Below are 20,095 nucleotides of genomic sequence, written 5' to 3'. Positions count from 1 at the left end.
AAATAAATGTTTCATTATGTCATACTTGCGTAAGAATACATCTTGAAAATTTAACTTTTGTATTGGAAACGTCAATATTAAAAGGATCGAAGAGTTTAAAGACCTCGGGGTCACCTTTGACACAAAACTAACATTTTCCAACCACGTTAAAAAAAATTGAGAATCTTATAGAAATCTGGGATATACGATAAGAACTGGAAGGGATTTCAAGAAACAAGACACATTAAAAACGATATTTAACGCAATCGTTAAATCGAAACTAGAATATGCTGCCGAAATCTGGAACACTGCAAGTAAAAAATATAGCCGCAAAATAGGAATTATACAATCAAAATTCACAAGGTACTTAGTTTTCAAGGAAACAGGCGTATATCCTAAATTCGAAACATATCAATATTTAATTAAACAACTGAAGATTTTATCCCTCGACAGCAGAAGAAAAGTTCGGTTATTCTGCCTTCTATATAAAGTTTTAAACAACAAAATACTGAGTTTGACGTGCAAGCATGCAGTGATTTCTTCGATCTGTATACAGTGACACGTGTATATCACGTGAAGGAGTGATTTGTACGATATATTTTCTCTATATTGTAGCCGAAAGTTGTACTAAGTTTCTACCACTTCCAGTTGTAGTAGAGAGATCAGAGTGAAGACAAAGTGTAATTTTGGGGTACTTAAGTGCAGAAAGGCTATCTACTTCTATTGTTACTCTATAGTGATCAACGTTAAAACTGGAAGTGGCTAATTTTTTGCCACAGGAAAACTTTTCTTTCGCGCTGTCTCATCATTTTTGGTCAGTTTGGATCAATACTGAAACCGGAAGTGTTAGTGGACTTCTACTGCTTCTAGTTTTAGTAGAAAGTAATAGATAGAAAAGTATGTAGATGAAATATACTCCTGGTGTGATTAAAGAAATAACAGTAATTGTTTATATCTATTACTGCTGGTTTGAATATTGCCTCTGTAATCAAACCCGATTCCTAACTTGTGCCTTCACTACATACTGAACACATGTGGTGGTGATCCGTGAAGTAATGCTGGAGATATTTTCGCTGTGCTGACGAACGGACACAGTGGACAGGGTAGATATATAACGGAGGTTTGATAAATCAATCTCCTTAATAATATTTGTTCCTAACTATAGCACTTTCGCCTACAAAGCAAAAGTTGTTCCCTGTTTTTCTCTTCATGAACCCTCGAAGAAATTCTAGAGGGAAGTAGAGGGAGTTATCCATGCCAGGGATAAAAATTTTGTTCTTTAAGGGAGGATGTACGAGGGCTGTACAGGAAGTAACAGACGTTTTGAAATTAAAAAAATAACAGAATGAAGAAACCAAATTGCATTATATACATTTGAACGGTACACCTTTAAGATATTTTTCACACAAGCGCAAATTGACGCAATTATCATACCGTGGCACAAGTTTTTCAATACCATCGCGGTAGAAATCTATCGCCTGCGATTTCAACCACTGGCTTGCACTTCGGCGTCAGTATCAAAGTGTTGTGTAGGGAGCCATGTCTTCATCGCTGGGAAAATTGCACGAATTTTGTTGTCGATTTGCCTCACCAGTTCATCAGACGCAAGACTAGGCCTATCACTGCGGTTCTCATCGTGGACATTGCAAGCCATTTTTAAAATCAATGCACCATTGCCTCACTCGGCCTTTAGTCATTATTCCATGTTCGTACCTTCACACAGTTGGAAATGGATTGCAATTGGTTTGTGTGTTTTTTTTTTCCTCCAACAAAAACCTAATCGCAGAATGCACCTCACAAGAGGCAGGATTTTCTATTGCAGCACACATTGTAACACGTCACAGAAAGCACAGTAAGAGCGTCACAGCCCTCACGCTACTACAGCTGGATGTACTAAGTGTTGCAACGTTCTGACACCAAGATGGTGACTCTAGCCCCGCGCACTGACGCTATAGGCCAAAACGTCTGGTACTTTCTGGATAGTCATCGTATTTTTGTCACGGAGAATTCCTTTGCATTCCCTCGTGTATACGCACACCGGGAAGGAAAGACGCTTTAAACCCATTTTAATAACACTTTAGTAGCATCTATGTACCCGTAGAAAAATAAATGCTCAGATTCTTCATTCCCTTGGTATTTGGGAAATCGTCGGATACAAATAGGAATCAGTTAGCGACTTTTCTAAAGCATGACTTCTGAAGAATGAAATAAGGAAATAAAAGAAAAATAAACTAACTGTAAACTGAGAACGGCGGAAAAGTTAAAAAAAAAAAAAAAAAAAAAGAAATAATAATAATAATAATAAATGAAAGCAGCCAGTGGGATTCGAACCAGATTCAAAAGTTGATTTCCAACAGAAAGAACGAACTAAGCACGTGCGGCTGTCGAAACACACTGTCGCACTATCCTTCAGTGTATTGATATCGAGAGAACTCCTTAATTTTTATTTACGATTATCTTTGGGTTAAAAAGAAAAAAAAAAAAAACCGAAGTTATTTGTATTTGCGAAAAATATAATTTGCCAAATACTATTTTGCTCTGAAACTAACATTGCATTAAGTAGTGGAATAGGGTCTGAATATTTCGAGGGGCAAACAACAAGGTTTGTTGGCCACGCTTCACTATCCTTTTTCTCTTATAATTTCCCCTCCTATTATTTCGAGTGCGTTGTTGGCAAACTCACAATTTTAAGGGACTTAGAAAAATTTAGGCGCTTATTTATATTTTGGAGAAGTGTACATTTTCCCCTTTTGATGATCTTTTCGTGTCTTGAGCTATCCAAACATAGCCTGATCAACTATATACAATTCTAGTAATCACAGAAGCTCTTCTGTTTAAAGCATTGTAAGAAATATTTTATTTTCGAATTTTTTCGAATATTGCATTCACTTACAAGGTAGGGTTAGCATAATTTTTAAAACCGTGCGTTTTCAGTGGCTCTGACTGAATGTTGTTGTAAGAGTAGGAGTCTATTGTTTTAATTATTTACATAAGCACGAAAGGAAAATATGTTTATTCAAGCCAACACTTTTAGAGTACTGAACGAAGTTCCACAAATAGAGAAATCAGTTTAACAAGAATTTTAGGAATGTTCCGAAAAAAATGGATCAAAAGATTGTGATCTTGGCCAAGAATTTTAGGAATGATGAAAAAAAAAAAATCAAAAGATTGCGATCTTGGCCAATAATTAGTTTTTGGATCAGGGGCCAAAAAATTTTTGAAGGACCCATAAATTGAGTTTTACTTTTTACGGAATAAGCACATCATACTGAGATAAATGATAGTTTGGGTTTGACTACACTGTATGTAGTTCTCAAGATATAAGGCCTACTAGAAAAATTTTGATTCAAATATATTGGATCTTAGAGCAGTGTTACGCACTTTTGAACGCCCCCCTAAATCAAGTTTTCTTATTTTCTAGGGAATAAGCACTTCATACTGAGTTAAGTGATAGTTTGGGTTTGGCTACACTGTATGTAGTTCTCCAGATATAAGGCGTACAAGGAAATTTTTGATTGAAATATATTGTATATTTTGATCCAACAAATATATATATATAAAAAAACATTCAATTAATTATCTTCCCATTTATTAAGTGAAAAAGCTAAGACAGTGATTTCTAATCTTCTAGAAAATTTTCATCTTTGTGTGTGTGTGCATGCGTGTGGGACAGATATTTTGTTACAGTAGAACTGAAAATCACTTAATAATTCTTATTTTTTAATAACAGGAATGTTCGCTAGTGTCTCGGGTTTGTCACAAGATACTAATTCTCAGGATAGCAGCCAAGGTAAGAGGATATATTTTGTTTTATTTCGAAGAAACTCTTATGGACGTTGCGTTTTTTTTTTTTTTTTTTTTTCCCCTCGGTAATATACTAGAAACCTGATCAGGCCGCATTAATATTCAATACATGGTTTAGTCGCTCCTATTGACGTCGCTAAAAGCGGATTTAAGTAACAGATCAGATTGTCAGTTTAGGTTTAATTCTCAAGCTTGTATTCATCTGGTAATCGGCTAGTCGAGAGTCCAGGAAAGGAAACTGAGACTAAGTAAATTATTCTCGTGCGACGATTGTGAAGAAAATTATTATTACATTGGTGTCAAATGTCTCGATCAAGTACGTTTTCATAAGAAATAGAATTTCTTTAAATTGGCATGGATAAGTTAGTACGAAAAAGCACTGTTAGTTAAATGCATGTATCAGTGTACTTTTGTACGGTTATCTCCATTTACAATTACCTTAATCGTTGCACACTAATACTTCCAGCGTGTAAATTCTATATAATCGCCATTGACTTTACGTTAACTAACGTTAGAAAATATTTTACTGTGTTCTTTGTTTCGTGTGTTAGATGCGTCAACATGCGGCGTCAAAATAAATAAAATAAGGGACATAGTAGTAGATAACACCAAATGTTCCAATGATATGTAGCATCCTGACGTTCCGAAACAACTTGGCGTTGTACAGACATGGACAAATTCTAGCAACATTGGCTTTTACAGAACAAGATCCGGTATTAGTTTTACGTAGAATGATTGTAGTCTGTGATGTCTCTTTTCTGTTTTGTTTATATGAGGCACGTTCACAAAATAAGTGTACTAGGGCCCTGGCGGGCAGAGGGAATTTGTTATTGCTATGTTGGTCACACTACCGTGTAGCTTAGCTCCTACCCTTTCCAGCGAGCCCAATCACGCGTCAGTACGACTAAAACTGTGGCCACAGTAACGTCTCCCGTGATAGATGTCGATAAAATCTGCCGCCAAGTGTGGGATTCTCAGCATTATCCGTTATCTCGTTTGAAGAGAAAATCGTCGTCTGAAGTTTTTAACGAGATCAAATCAGTTAATGGCAAAGGAATTATGAATCGTATGAGTAGGTTTAAATGATGTGAATTTAAAAACAGTCGTACTAATGTGCACAATGAGCAAAGGAGTAGATCATCTTCGATTTTGACTGATACGCACCTTCCCCTGACCTGACGCCATCAGAAAATCATCTGTTCACCTCCCTGAAGATGCACATGGGTGGGGAAAAAAAATTCAACTGATGAGAAAGTGAAGGTGGAGGTTAAGAATTGGACAAAAGAGGTGCGGCAGACTTCTTTGACCAAGACATAAAAAAAAAAAAAAAAAAAAGTTTCACTAAGTGCATTGAGAGGTATGGAGGTATAACAACATGAAACGTAATGATGTAACTGTAAAAAAAAAATTATTTTATTTTATTTATTTATTTTATTTTTTTGAAACCTACAAAAATATAGTATATTTATTTTCTGGACGTGCCTTGTATTTCTTGATATTTTCAGATGTGTTTTTAATGCTGATGATGCAAATGATAATTCATTTTTCGAACGTTTGTGGTGTTATTGTTCAATAAGTGCATCCTCTATATTCATTTACATTACTGCACGTTAGGAATTATGTTATTTCGACTATGCCTGTTTTGTCTCCTGTTAAACTTACAACATTATAAACAATACTGATCACTGGTAAACAACCTTCCAAGTTGAGAAACCGCTTCAAGGAGGATTTAGAAGGTGATGGTGTGAATATTAGGAGGATATAGGAGGAGGTAGCAGTGGATTCCATTATTGGGAAAGACAAAGGCTATAGACTGACAGTGTGACGTCACATCCTTCTCGTTGCCATGGTGATCGGTTTTATTTTCTAAACAACATGGCCTAAGAACCTAACTACAAAGCGAAAACAGTGACGTATTAACTTCTGGATTGCAAACATTAGATTAAAAGGAATACTTCTGAATGCAAAAAAATATTTCCAATGAATGAAACTACGAAAAGATAGAAGCAAGCAATTCGGTAAATAATATGTTAAAATATTACAAGTGTTGAAAGTGAAATGTTTCTTTTGTTAGCGTAGATTTTGTGTATTTATCTATACATTTGGAGGATACATTGTGTGTCAAAATACTTAACTTGTTAATTATCGGATATTAAACTTAAATAATTCTGGAAAATTTTTATTTAATACCATCAGTATCACACATTATATTGCATATGTGTAGGGCTACAGAATTAAGTGTCTAAAACTTAACCGATCAGAAATCAGTCCAGACTGAAAATTCTCAGCACGTACAGATGGTGATCAGAAAAATGGAAACACCTGTAGTTGGCAACACGTCAGATGTATGGGTTGGCAGTGGTGTCGTGGCGCCCGCAGCGCCGGACCGCTGGTGGTGGTGTGTTAGGTCGGTCTCCATACTACGTCAGGCGCAGTGGAACAGCAGTGTCCAGTGGCTGCAGCAGACGGAGGTAGTGTAAAATGGGAGACCTCTCAGATTTTTAAAGAGGGCAAATTGTTGGTGCGCGGTTATGTGGAGTGAGTGTGACGGCAGTGGCTACTGTGTTAGGTGTGTCGCGTGGGACAGTGTCGAAGGTGATGACGGCCTACACAACACACGGGAAAACCACATCGGGGAAGCGGAACAATGGGCGGAAGAAAATCATGAGTGACAGGTCACGCCGGGTATTAAAGCGCATTGTCACGCAGAACCGTCGTGCCACTGCGGAGCAAGTGACGGAGGAACTCAATCAGCACCTCTCCCACCCTGTTTTGACAATCACAGTCCGCCGCGAATTACATGACATGAACTTACGGGGTCGTGTTGCACGGGCCAAACCGCTCATCAGAGACCATAACGCTTTCGCGCGCCGCAAATGGTGCCGCGACCATGCAACTTGGACCGTTGAGGACTGGAAACGTGTGATATGGTCGGATGAGTCATCCTTCACCCTATTCCCAACCACTGGCCGTGTTTATGTGTGGAGAACGCCCAAAGAAGCTTATGATCTGCGGTGTCTCCGAACAACTGTGAAACATGGCGGCGGCTCGGTGATGCTGTGGACCGCCATATCATGGTTTTCATTGGGTCCTGTGGTCACACTTAGCGGACGAATCACTGCCAACGATTATGTCGCAATTTTAGGAGACCACTTGCATCCTATGGTCCGGATGTTGTTCCCGGACAATGACGCTATCTTCCAGGATGATAATGCACCCATTCACACAGCTGGCGTTGTTGCAGCGTGGTTTGAGGAACATCGGGATGAAGTTCAACACCTCCCCTGGCCCGCCCAATCCCCAGATCTCAACATAATTGAACATCTGTGGTCCGTCTTGGAAACACGACTCCGGAGACGATTTCCACCTCCATCCTCTCTCACAGAACTGGCCGATGGCCTGCACGAGGAATGGTGTAAAATTCCACTTGCTACCATTCACGACCTCTATGCCTCCGTCCCACGTCGCATCAAGGCTGTTCTGAAGGCGAAAGGTGGCCCGACACATTAATCTGGTAAGTTGCAATTTCGTTCAGGTGTTTCCATTTTTCTGATCACCATCTGTATATGGCTACAAGCCTAATGTCTTCTTTTGTTTTGATTGATTGTTTGTTTATTTTGTAGCCACTGTAACTATGCACTCATATTTGAAAGCGTAGGTGTAATAAATCTGAATGCGCCAATATAATTAACATTATTTTCAAAGTAGACAGTGATTTTTTGTTGTAGACAAATTGTATATTTGTTCTAGTTTCATTGTGCCGACAGCTTGTCAGTCTCTACCTTAGAGCTTCTACATTGCATATAATTACTTTTGTTCATTATGGATTACGTGGTAATGACGCTAGCATTTCTTATGCAAGAGCTTCTACATTGCATATAAATACTTTTGTTCATTATGGATTACGTGGTAATGACGCTAGCATTTCTTATGCAATTTCTATCTTATTTTTCGTAGAAATGTGGTCCCTGTAGAAAATTCCTTAGATGTTACTTCATGAATTACTGAATTTCAATTTTAAATTTTCTAAGTAGTGGCCCTATATTCTTAATCTGTACCTTTTCTTACTAACTTTACTTTATCTTCAAAATATTATACAAATGTCTAATTAACAGTCTGTGATTATTAACAGCAGACTTAACAGTATTCCTTTCGATTCATGTATTTGTTTAGAAAAAAAACATGGCGATCACCATGGTAACGAGCAGGAAATGACGACATCACTATTTCAATCTATTTCTTCTTCGAAACTTACAAAAGTTGAGGTTACTGCAGAGTGTCTACTGACCTGGAAAAAGCCTGGAATTTAACAATAATCCTGGATTTTTCTCATTGTTACCTTTTCACTGCATTTAACAGAAAAATCCTCACTTTTCTTAAAGGCTTATGTTTTGTGAATATGTTGATGGAGACTACTGGGATACCTAAGCTGAGTTCTGTCACTGCTTCCACTTGCTTGTGACAGGCTTCTTTTTTATTCTTATTATTTTTTTACTCTTCCTCTGGCAGAGTTCCCATAGACCTAGAAAGTCTTTAGATGGAATTTCTATCCATATTTTATGTAGTAGTTCGAAAACATTTTTTGTTACTTTAACAAATCTAGAAATCAGGGAAATACTGGAAAGGGAAATTTTAAGTAGGCGACCAGTCAGGAAAATGATACTTAAACTGGAAATCGAGGAAAATTGGGGTTTTTCGCTCACGAAGTGAAAAATTCGTTTACGTTTTGCCTATTTAAGAAAAGCCGATAAATGAAACACGAAAGGGTTATTATCAAGGGGTATGAATCACACGTTAGTTAAAGGTGAGAAATCTGTTTGCTTTTTTCAGTTACTGCACATTTTTCTCAACTGGCCTTTTGGTGGGGAATATTAACGGTAACAACTTGTTTTTGTTATTAAAAAAAAAAAAAAAAAAAAAAAAAAAAAAAAAAAAAAAAAAAAAAAAAAACTGGAAAGCAATATAAATAGATCCGGAAAAAGCCTAGAATTTAAAAAGAATCATCTAGTAGACATGGAAAACAATATAGAGAGACCTGCAAAAAACCTAGAATTTAAAAACAAACATCTAGTAGACATCCTGTACTGACCTCCACAAATAAGATCCAGAGTGTAACAAGCAGAATTTCGGATATAGTGGTATGTTAATCGTGGTGGGCCTAGGCAAAGAAACCGAGGCCCGGCAGAAAATATATGGCCAAAAGGAACCTAGAATAGATGTTTCACATGAACATTTGTTGAGAGAAGCACGTCAGAAGCGGGAAGTAATCTCATCACAACAAAATTGAGTCGTGGACGGCACAACTCATAAATTTCGTCAAGAAGTGTGCCTAGGAAAATATTTGAAGCTGGCTTGAAGACTCAACAGTCCCATATCGAACAAATTTTATCTGAACTCGGTCATTCCATCGAAAATCGCCCGATTTACCACAAATCAATTGCACTCCCATTTTTAAAAATTATGATAATTTGAAACAGATTCATACATGTTTTTTTTAAATACAATGCTATGAGTAGAAATATCGTATGCCAACGGCGGCCAAATTCCCTACATTGCGTATTCCAAAAGGAAATCAGGATGGACGTAAAATGCATCATCTTATAAATGAAAGGTGATGAGACAAATGCGATTGAAAAGGTTATGGAATGACCTTTAATGGATTTTTTTCTAAACATCTGAGATCGAAATGCCGAAAAACCATAAATGAGCATACCAAATTATCATTTTCAAGCAGTGAGAACCATATGAAGAAGCTGAGCCAAGAATGTCGTATATGGACCTTGTACTTGTCTCCATACAGCTGTACGAAATATAAGATCGTAGAAAATGAATAATAATGATTTTGTAGAGCATCAAATATGGCCACATACGGAATTACGTTTGCACTTGAATTTTTGGTAAGTGAAGTATGAAAATTCTGAAACGTACGCTAAATGATCTTTAATTTATATTGTACTTACAGTATAAAATTGAGGTTTTGACGTTTATAGGTATACAAACTATAACGTTGGAAAGTAATGTATAAACTGATGTCAAGGTACAGTACAGTGGTATATATTTTGTGCAGCATGTAGCGCATAATAGTGAAAATGGAACAAAATACAACTAGCTGTCAAATACAAAGTTACGGACAAACTATTACAAAAACTATTCTAACAAGAACGTGTGGTTATTCTAATAACGGTGCTTTTCTAACAGAAATTTCGCTGCAAAGTTTTCTGTGATGTTATAGCAAACTTCTAGATGATGTCATCATAACAAGGTGTGAGTGAGTATTTGTAAAACATATGGCAGAGGCATCCATGATGCACTAGTTGACTTCGTATGTAATGATTTTGGGTCCACTGGTTTGAAGAACCGAACGTACAAATCACTGTGCTCCAGATTGACATATTCTTAACACTGCGAGCCATCGCTGTTACTCATAAATGCACGAAACGAAATCATGAATGTGCAAATCAGAGCACTGGGCCCTGATGTCATCTGTACGTCTTGATATTGACTTGAATTTGATGGTCTGTAACATCGCACTAGACTTCTAAGTTTTCATCGGGCAAACCTTCGCTGAAGTATAGAAGCATTAGCTTGTACAGCTTCAGTGGACATAAATACGTTGATATCTCTGATATTTTTCCACATAAGTTATACAAATCTACAGGAGTCAGGATCTGGGTTGTGTACGCTCTTTGGACGAACACTTCTCGTTTGGTTGTACCACCTACACCGTCACATGAGCCTTTGCCGTGAGGAGACGCAAAGAAATTCCGCTCAACTGAGAGACAACTCATATTCGTGATTGTGGTTTAATAGATTGTTTTATACTGGGCATTTGCCACATTATTGAAGTAAACTAGCTGAACCTGCGCTCTTTACACAGCGCATCATTCGCAAATGAGCATAAATCTCCTTCTCATTTCTCGCAACATCTGTATATGTCTCTTTATAGACACAAGTGAAAGACGTCTTTATAAAAAATCGGCAAGGGATATCATAAAGGGGAGATTTTTTCGTTTATTTTTTCTCAATATCTCGCACCGTTTGCAAGATTTGAGGCTACTTCCGGTTGGAGTTTCTAATTTATGTATAACCAGTGTTTTCTTTCTTGCATGCAGTATGTAATAAGCAAATACATTACATATACAATTAATTATAATGTCAGTTATATATGGTGTTTATTGGACAAAACACTCAAAAAATAAAGATTCATCTTAGACTGAAGAAATGGTTATCCATCCTTTTTCATTATTATTTGGCCATGAAACAAACGCCTGAGACGTATACAACCCCAATATACAACTGTGGTGTTGGAATGTATAATGGGTAGGATATGATGCTTTAGTTTTTTTTTTTTTTAATTTCAACACTTCCAGTATACCCGTAAAAAGGTAATAAAAAATAATGGCCATGTTTTTCAAATATTCAATTAGAACTGGACAATCTACGCAAAATTTGCAATCGATCAGTGAAAACGTCATCTTTCTAGAGCCTGTAGTTTCCGAGATCTCATTGTGAAAGGATTAGCCACAAACATATAAACGTCCACAAATATATAGTCTAAAAGAACTCCAAAGATGGCAGCACGATTCATTAGCATTGATTTTGGAGAAGGCTTATTAAAATACAAAAGCTTTGAACAATAATTTTAAAACATAAACTTTATGAAAAAGATCTATTTAAATAATTTATTTAAAGTACACACACTTAAAATGTTTGTCTTTGTTAAACGTTGCTACCTACCGTCACCCTTGGGCACTGGCTTCTAGAGTATTCCCTAAAGAAACAGTTGATAACAATTCAGTTCAGAGCTCGTTTCCTGTCCAAGCAAAAATTGACAGTAGTAAGATGAAACAAGCGATTCGACGTGAGTAGCCTCAGTGGTTCGGAAAATTAGCTTTATTCATGCTTACTTTTCTGCACATACTTGCATATATACGACTGGCAAGCTGACGATCCATAAGTATTCGCACACACACAAATAAAAAGGAGAATATTATCTTGGGTGAATTCCTATTTATTGAATAGATATATGTATGCACGAAGTAAACGGAGATATTAACAACAAACAAAATTTTCACTTCATATAGCATGAATGCTTGAACAAGTGAAATTACGCACACAAACTGAACGAATGAAATTGAGAAAGATAAAACACTTAATATCACCAAAATATACGTAGATATGTATATGGTAGATGAAAACACTAAGAATATTTTAGTTATTTTTGTAATCACTTGCACTAAATCACTATTCACACTGACGTTGGGCTTTCACTGCGTAGTAGGGGCAATGAGTGTGTGAATTGGAGGGAACACTAACTGCCGACGAGGCTCCGCAATTCCGAAGATGCTGTATTTTAGGAAATAATTATTGGTACATCACTTCGTTCACTTTTCCGGTTGATACGGCAATTATAGTTTCACCACATACTCAATAACTTTTCATAGCCGTCCCATGTTAACACGTAGGTGAATTTATCCGCAGGAGACTTTTCGTTCTTTCTTCACTCAATGCTAAGCGCCAACTCCTATCTTCTGCCAATACTTGGGAAAATCCCGGTCATCGTGCCTCTGGTTGGCAGTATATTGTAAAAATTAATGAGAGAAATACCAAAGTTTGTATATCCCTACATAATACAAATATAGTGGTGATAGATTTAATAGCTCTGGCAACACGTGTTTTGGTTTCGTGTGAACGAAAACTTGGAGATTGCAACTAAACAAATGTTGCAGACCAACTTAGAAGGTTCAGTCCATGACAGATGGATTTTCCACCTTATAGTTCGATGCAAAGCAGTTCAGTAAAAAAGAATGCACATTGGCAATTGTGTGGCTTAATCATTCTGTCTGCGACTCGTGCAGGCTGTGAGCACTGTTCCCACGATAGGTGGGATGACGAAACGTTAATGCGTGGGAATGCAACATTCAACGCGCACTTGTTTACACTGTAACAACTTCGTGTCTAAAAGATTTTCCAAACTTTAATAATTGTTGCTATGAAAAATATATACAAAACAGTCTCCTGAGCTGCATCTGGTGATTGTTAAATAAATAAATAAATAAATATCATTTTCTCGTCAATCTGTTATAGCCTATAAGTTTATTATGTCTGACTTCCGAGACTTTCATAAACATTCATACTAGAGTAACAATGAAAAATAATCATTGTTTTATTACAATTCAACGTATTACTTTAAAAGACTGAAAAAAAATGCAGTCTTTGTATGGGACGCTCAAAAATCACCTAATTTGTTAATGCACCTCTGGCTTCCACCTTTGCTATTCCTACAGAAACTTCTTTGAAATGTAACAGAAATGTTGAAAATATATTTTCTATTCACATTTATTACATACGTAATAATCTGTTACCACCTATCAGGTGCTTCGGAACTGCAAAATCGGTAAAGTCCCAAATTCTGTAATGCACTGACTGTTCCTTGAGCTTGTTTAGAGTCAGGAAAGTACTGTATTTTCTGTTCATGGATCTGCGTAATACTGTTCATCTGAGCGTTTGGTTTCCAAGGCTCTGGAATATTTAACCACCATCACGGTTTACCCAGTCTTGAAGATTTCTGAATTTTTAACAAGAATTCAACATGTCATTACGGAACTTTCCTTTAAAAAAAAAAAAAAATACATTTATGTCAAGCACAACAAACATGAGTGAGTGGTTAGCTTTTCCGATTCTATTGAGAAATCCGGGATTCAGTCCCGCATTCGACCATTCCGACAAAAGTTCTTAAGTCCATCTGCGAATGTAGAGATAGTGTGTGTACTGTGATTCCTGGCTGATTTCATTTCTTATGTTTTAAATTGTTGCTATTACTAATTACCAGCAATGACAGATTTGCAAAAGGGGTTAGGGTGGGGTGTTTTTCAGACTGAAGCCTGTTCTCCTAAATTACGGAATTTCTAAAACAAACGAAATTTTAGTTATGTCTTTACTCATAAACTTTAAGCTCCCCTCAAATGAAAATCAGGCATTTTTAAAAAAAAGCTAACCATTAATAAGAAAACACTCTCCCAAAACACTTTTCTAAATCCGTACTGATTATTTGTATAAAATGGTATTCAAGGTTGCATCCGAAAGATTATTGCTACATCATTACACAGCTACAGTATAACAGAAATGTGGAAGTATGCTCTGACAGTATATTGAAAAACACAAGTTTAACTATGTGCTAGAAACTGGAGTACTAAGCTCTAAGAAATGAAACACGAGTAACTAAAAATGAAATGATCTAAAGAAGAAAAAAATATCTATAACTCAGAAGTTAAAATAAAGTTATATAGCCTCTAAAATTGCTCTCAAATACTACGTACTTAAGGTTTAATTCATAAAACATGTGCTCCATCCATCATGATGGTGAATTCTAGAGGGAAATATGGCATTTAGGTCATGAAATCTTGTTTAACTATAGAGTATACTACAAGAAAGCTATTTAGATAGAAAAATCATGAAAATGAAAAAAGACAAAATTTCCTTTTTTTCCCCCTAAAGAGCCGGCTTTTTATGTAAAAAAAATCATCAATTCAAAAAAGCTGTCTATTTTGTATCGCTAATCCCAAACAATGTTTCTTAAGCACTAAGAAAAAAGTACGGTGACGTTTATCAACATGATACTTTTTCTTCCACAAAAGTTACTCATATTTGACAGGTGCATACCTAAAAAAATAAATATAAAATACGCAAATTTCGTCTAAAGCTATAACATCTAAAAAAAAAAAAAAAAAAAAAAAAAAGGTTCGGAGAGGGAATCAGACCCCATTATAAATACGCCCCTATTATCAGGGAACAAACAAACAGACGCGCACACAAAAGAATTTTCGTCTTAAATGTCCATAGTGATTTTCTCGTAGGAATAATTAACGATTTAAAAACCTTATGTTACGAAGATAAGAAAGCAGAATTAATCCGTTACCTGTTCAAAACGGGATTTTTCCTAATCATCCTCTGCATGAAACACTCATTTTCTTACTGTCCTGTACATCCATTTGCATCTTATTGTGATTATCTTCCATAATTGAAATAACACAACAGAGGCTGGATTTTACTTATTTTCACTTTAAATTAATTTATTTTGGAATTTGATTTAAATCAACGATTTTTATTAAAAAATCAAGTGATTTAAATCAGACTGATTTAAATCAATCCACCCTGACTAGGGAGAGTAGGAGGGAGTGATATTGTAAAAATGATTGAAACGCCCAATATTAGTGTCGAATCCGTAGGTTTTGGGGTCGCTGAGATGAACACTGATACTTCCAACGCCGTTTAAATCCTAATTTAGCTCCCATTAATACTCCTGAGGAGGGGTGGTGACATGGAAAAATATTTGAAAATGACCAATATCAGTGTCGAATCAATAGCTTTCGTGATCGCTTAGATAAATAGTGATACTACTGATGCCGTTTAAGTTCGATTTATGCCTCCATCAGCACAGGGGTGTGGGGGGAATTGTGACATGTAAAAAAATCGAAAACAACCTATATTAGTGTCGAATCAATAGTTTTCAGCGTCGCTAAGTTAATTGGCACCATCCTGATGCCGTTTAAACCCAAGTTCATTCCCTAGTAGTGGCAAGAACTCCGTAGCATTCCTAGGGTGAGTGGGAAGTGCAGACATTAAAATGATATAAAATACCGATATTTGTGTCGAATCCATAGTTTTCTGGTCGCTTAGGTAAAGAATGACACTCCAATTGCTATTTAGGTTGAAGTTCAGCCTCATCATCACCCTGGGAAAGGGTGGGTTGAAATTGTAACATGAAAAAAATGAAGATAGCTTATTAGTATCGAATCCATAGTTTTCGGGGTCCGAGGCTTCAATGTGTATTCTACTTATTTGTTTATTTTCAAATATTGTGCTTAAGCATTACTCTTATCGTGTAAAACCGGCCACTTTAGCTAATATAATATAAACTAAAGCTCATTTAGCGTATTTTCAAATTACCCTGTATTGTATTGTACTGCATGGGGCAGAAGCTTGGACATTATGCAGGAGTGATGAAAAAAAACTGTTTTTGAAATGTGGGTGTGGAGAAGAATTGAGAGCATTTGCTGGGTCGAGCGTAAAACGAATGAGATGATGTTAGAAATGGTGAAGGAGAAAAGAACAGTTGTTGATATTATTGAAAAGTGGAAGAGAAACTGGTTGGGAGATTGGCTAAGAAGGCTCTGTGTCATGAGGGACGTGCTAGAGAGTATGGTGACAGGAAAGAGAGGTAGAGGACAAAGGATGCTATGATTAATGGACGATATCAAAACAGAAAAAGCATACGTGAATACGGAGAGGTTAGCTGAATACCGTAGATCATGGAAGCTTCTCAGTTGCGACAATTGACCTGCCAATAATGGCAGAATACCTATAATCGTGGTGACGATGATGGTGATGATTCAGAATTTTCACAATTCCGCAACCAGAGGCATTAAAGTGCAAACATATTTGCGTATGTGGCCATATTTGATGCCCTAAAAAATTATGATTCATTTTCTACAATTTAATATTTCGTACAGTTGTATGGAGACAAACACGAAGTGCATATAGGACGTTCTTTGTTCAATTTCTTCAGATGTTTTATTGCTTAAACAAGAATTTCAGGAATGATCCAAAAATGGATCAAAAGATTGGGATCTTGGCCAAGAATTAGATGTTGGGTCAGGAGCCTCAAAATTTTTGAACGGCCTCTAGGTAAATCAAGTTTCCGTATATTTTACGGAATAAGCACATCAAACTGAGTTAAGTGATAGTTTTGGTTTGGATACACTATATACAGTTCTCCAGATATAAGATGTACAAGAAAACGTTTGGTTGAATGAAATATATTGGATTTTTTGGATCAGGGGCCAGAAAATTTTTGAATGGACCCTAAATCAAGATTTCAGATTTTTTACGGAATAAGCACACCATACTGAGTTAAGTGATAGTTTTGCTTTGGCTACAGTATATGTAGTTATCGAGATATAAGCTGTACAAGAAAATTTGTAATTGAATGAAAAACGTTGGATTTTTTGGGTCAGGGGCCATAAAATTTTTGGATGGCTCCTAAATCGAGATTTCGTATTTTTTACGGAATAAGGACATCATGCTGAGTTAAGTGGTAGTTTTGGTTTGGCTGTACTATATGTAGTTCTCCAGATATAAGGCGTACAATAAAATTTCTGTGTGAAATATATTGGATCTTTTGATCCAAAAAATGATAATTTGGTTTATGCCCATTCATGATTTTGTGTCATCATTTGCGGCATTTTGAATTGAGATGGCGAAAAGATTTTAGTACTGCATTAAATATGCATTTATTACCTTTCCAGTGGTGTCTGTCTCATCTATACCGCCTTTTGTTTATGAGATATTGATTTCGCGTGTATTCTGATTTTTTCATGACTTGGAAAACGCCTTGTAGGAAATATGGCCGTCGTCGCCACACGGAATATTCCATATTTCTAATCACTCTATTGTGCTTAAGAAACATATCACTGAACAAAACAACGTTTGTTTTAAAATAACTGTGTGACAGTTTCGTCAACTAACTGAACATGTTGGCTTGATCAGACACTAAAAACAACAGAGTTGCATCTAAATATAACAGGGTCCCGGAAAATGGATCTGAACGCTGATTGGCTGATCAATTGACGAACAGCGGAGCAAGTTATTGGAAAGAATTTGTAGCTTAGTTTTTCTACCGGACCAGGGAGGGAAGTGGATCGGTGGTGTTTAGTTTAACTTTTGTCAACTTTTGTTATGATTGGCTGAATCTGTTTTGATGAATCAATCAGGATAGGTCTTAGTAATGGAGAAAGATAAACTGATACTTTACATTAATTTTAAAATTCATATTCAGGGTGGACTATTTATCTTGATTAATTATCTAGCTAATTTGCTCAGGCTTATCGTAGAGAGTCGGGATTTGATTTATCTTCTTTCATTTAACACAAGCTTTCATACGATATGCAAGTTGACCCCCCCCCCCCCCTTTACATTTAAAAATTTTGAGTTGAACCCCGTCTGGGACAATTTATTTTACTTTGATACGTTGTACTTTTGAAATGATGAAAGACATGTTTTTCTGTTTTCATATCTGTCTCACCGTTTCAGATTTTCGGGGTTGCAACGGACTTTATAGACACGTTTAAAGATTTTAATAAAAATAAGTAAAGTGCTACTCCCAAGCGGAATGCACGAGACTTCCTAAATTTTTGTAACCGGTTTTGATCTTACCTTGACCCAAGCTTTCAGGAAATATATAAATCATCCCCACTTTGTGGGTTCACGCTCACGTACATCCCTAGTACATGGATGAAAAGGAAAAGAAATGAAGACGTACTAAATGAAGCTAATGATGGACGACAGATCATGAAGATAATAGGAAAAAAGAAGAAACAGCATGCTTGGCCACTTTATTCGGCACTCCGATTGGATCACCGAGTTGATAGAGGGAAAGACAGAAGGAAAACCAGGAAGAGGAAGACCAATGATAGAATATTTAGATGCAGTTATGAAGAAGAGACCTTATCAAAGTATAAAACAGCTCTCCTAAGGAAGAGAAAAGTTGTAAAATTTCCATGTTGCCCACGAACCTATGGTTGAGAAGAGAAAGAAGGTTTTCTTTCTTCACCGTGCAAACGGAATTCAAAGTGAATGTGAACGAAAATCATTTTAGAAAGTTGGGAAAATGTGCATAAATAGAAATAGTATACTTGCATGTCTAAACGTACTTATTTTGTGTCACGAAGTGGATATACGGTAGTAATGTCTGCAACACACAAACAAGCTACTTATATATGCGTAGTATGCGCGTTCCTTGCGTAGAGGTCCATACCCGCCCGCAGCCACTGTTTCAAGTTCATATTACGTGTTACCGAATATCTATTATTAATTTTGTGCATTTTAAAATTTCATATTAGTAGCAAATTTGATTTGATTTGTCCCCCGCCCATTGCTAAATGCAAGTGATGTTTAAACAGTAAAGGTCATTTAAATATTAAAACAACTATAGTTTATTCAAGGAACGTTCAGTACCTCATGTAAACAAATGCACGTAGCGATTGTTTCATTTTATTGGTTAAAGAGCCTTGGAACATCCATGCGGCAGAAGATAATAGTCCATTGTTAAGTAAGCTGTTCTTCAATGTTTTTGTTGCGTATAAGGCTCATGACTAGAAATGCAATTTTCTTATAATTAAATAACAGAAACAATACTGTATCTAAGAAGTAAATTGAGTTAATACAATAAAAGAGAATACGCATGCGTAGAAAGTGGCTTTGACCCACCTTACGCCCTAATCACAGTTTACAATATGGCCGCGAGCGAGGAATATGTAAAATACCGACAGTGTACAAGCACGTGCTTCTCGAACGAAATAGCCAGTTATCCGATGACTGGCGGGGTAATATAATTCTGCAATGTTTACCTCAGGATCAGAAGGTTCGTTGAATGAACTTTAACACAACTCGCATCGCATTGTACAATACACTGATTAATAAAAATGTAAGAATGTTATAGTATCGGCAGTGTTGAGTATCCACCGCTGTCAATTCAAAAATAATGGTTCTTATCTCTTCTCTGTGGAAGTGAGTAAAAGAACCGGGAGGAATACTTAAGTAAGCAAACTTTATTAACACTGAGAGAGATTATATGAAAATGCAAAAACACAATAAAATTACATTGAAATAAAGTAAATTTCGTAATCACAAATTATTATACACGAGAGACCTTACTTGGCTCAGATTCTTCTCCAACTAAGATTTTACAAAGAGAAAAAGGTCTTACATGAATGTTAGGTGTCCTTTCCCCCACATGACTGAATTTTCCCCTCGTCTTTGGCTGCTTCCGTCCCTCCTTTTGCCAGCCTGTATCCTCCTTATATCTTCCCTCTTTATCACAGTTAATTATATTTCTAATAATTACGCCGGGTGCGTGGGTTTTCTCGGGGTTCTCCCGTTTCCTCCCACTTTCTTCATTCCACCATTTCATTCATTTCTCATAATCACCGTCTTCTTTAGCCTAACCGGCATAACCGTGGGACGTAAAACTCAAAGATTTCATTTCATTTCTAATAATTACGAAGTCTTTCTTGTCCCTTAGGCAAGGTTCTTTTATCAAAAAAAAAAAAACATTTTAATAGTTCTTTATCTTAGCACATATTAAATTATCTTATGCATTTTTTTCTTACAAAATCTGTTTCCCAACACAACACAATATCTTGTAGGCAGGAACAATATCTTAGGCTCGGCCGTTGAATGCAGAATAGCAAAGGAGTCACTAAAACAACGGCGAAGCTGATCTTCAATATATCATAATAAATTATCAGCAAAC

At 36.4% G+C, this 20,095-nt stretch overlaps 1 protein-coding gene across 17 annotated transcripts in view; it reads left to right on the top strand.

Annotated features, from left to right (window-relative positions):
* Nucleotides 1–20,095, top strand: part of LOC145673735 (uncharacterized) — a 453,474-nt gene that overhangs the window by 73,950 nt on the left and 359,429 nt on the right. For all 17 annotated transcript variants that reach the window (XM_081743463.1, XM_081743462.1, XM_081743466.1 and 14 more), the window contains exon 5: nucleotides 3,710–3,769. In XM_081743463.1, coding sequence (XP_081599589.1) covers nucleotides 3,710–3,769 — 60 coding nt within the window. The remainder of the gene's footprint in view (nucleotides 1–3,709; nucleotides 3,770–20,095) is intronic.

The sequence above is a fragment of the Thermobia domestica genome, chromosome 17, assembly GCF_964235325.1.
Source record: "Thermobia domestica chromosome 17, izTheDome1.hap1.1, whole genome shotgun sequence".
Lineage (NCBI taxonomy): Eukaryota > Metazoa > Arthropoda > Insecta > Zygentoma > Lepismatidae > Thermobia > Thermobia domestica.
Note: the sequence above shows the minus strand (reverse complement) of the source record. Positions and strands in the feature narration are given on the sequence as shown.